We start from the raw sequence: 1339 nt of genomic DNA on the forward strand, positions 1-1339 counted from the left end.
AGTATCTAATTTTAAGAGTAAAGACACTCCCCTTATTTATCTGCTCGAATTAGGTATGAGGAATATCCTTTTTTTCAATAAGCATTTGGATATATTTTGAATTTAGGTTTTATCACTTAATTGAATTGAAATTCAGGTCTGGTGTTTTATTAGTGTCAGTTTCACTTTTTTAGAGTGTGCATGCTCTTGAGAAGGATTAATGGAGGAGGATGAGAACCAACAGTTCTTTAAAAGTTCATGTCACTACAAGTTCATGGATGTGACAAACCACCCCTTCCTCTTTTTGTAAAGCCTGAATTTCGTAATAAACTGAAGTTATTATATCCATTTTGGCTCAGTTATTGAGAAAGGTTAACAAGTCAGAAACGTTGTGCCCTGCAAGAGTGGTGAAGCACATTTTTATTGTAAGGAAAGAAATTTTGCCACTATACAGCCTGAGATAAAAAAAAAAAAATTCTCCATCTTTCAGACTCTGAGAACAGTTTTCATTTTTCTTTCAGTCTCTCCATCTTCACCAGCTGCTGATCCAACTGAAGATGGAGATGTCACATTACAGTGTTCCCTGGAGAGATTCAACTGGATTTCTTTTTGTCCAAAGAACAGCCTCCTCTGGTTGGATGAGAGAGGAACTGTTCTGACTGGTGAAGGTGTTGGGTACCAGTTTAGACAGACTGGCTGTGATTCTTATCTCACTGTGAAGCTTCACAACAGCAGCAGAAGATACACCTGCCAGTTTGTTGAGGGAAATACAGTGAAGATAGAAGCTCACTACCAGCTGGAAGGTATGATGTCATTACTCATCTGTCTTTAATGATATATTGACATAATGTCTAGCTTTGCTCTGTTTCTCACCACTTATTTGATCCACCTGCTCCTGCTTCTATTTAAACTCCTCAGTCCCAGCCATCAGGCCAGATTATTCTTGAGCCTTTGGCTTTGAGAGTTCTTTAGCGTTTCTATAGTGTTCTGATTGCCTGATCCTGATCCATTTCTGTATTTGGACCTTTGAGTCTGCCTGCCCCTGTCTGATTAGTTTGCCTGGCCTCTCTTTGGACTCTTATTGGATTCTTCCATGGGAAGAGCCTGGTTCTGCCTCTTGACTTCACGCTGTGGATTATCCTGCCTTCCTTTGTCAGATCGGATCTGATCTCCTGTCAGCTCTGCAGCCTTCTAGGCATCTGGGTCTGGAACTGTCTGGCAGCATCCACTGCATCTTGTCAGCCGACTGGCTGGAATCGTTTTCTGGGCGGATACTGAACTGTCAAACCAGGATAGTGACTCACATGTTCAAAATGATCCTACGTCATTGTCTAAAATAAACGTTTTCTAAGTATTCCAC

At 40.9% G+C, this 1339-nt stretch overlaps 1 protein-coding gene across 1 annotated transcript in view; it reads left to right on the top strand.

The window, feature by feature from the left end:
- Nucleotides 1–500: 500 nt before the first annotated feature.
- Nucleotides 501–1339, top strand: part of LOC107102495 — a gene marked incomplete at its 5' end in the record, with an annotated part of 45587 nt that continues 44748 nt past the window's right edge. The window contains one exon of the mRNA XM_015401824.1: nt 501–782. Coding sequence (XP_015257310.1) covers nt 501–782 — 282 coding nt within the window. The remainder of the gene's footprint in view (nt 783–1339) is intronic.

The sequence above is a fragment of the Cyprinodon variegatus genome, unplaced genomic scaffold, assembly GCF_000732505.1.
Source record: "Cyprinodon variegatus isolate N-32 unplaced genomic scaffold, C_variegatus-1.0 Scaffold1263, whole genome shotgun sequence".
Taxonomy (NCBI): Eukaryota; Metazoa; Chordata; class Actinopteri; order Cyprinodontiformes; family Cyprinodontidae; genus Cyprinodon; species Cyprinodon variegatus.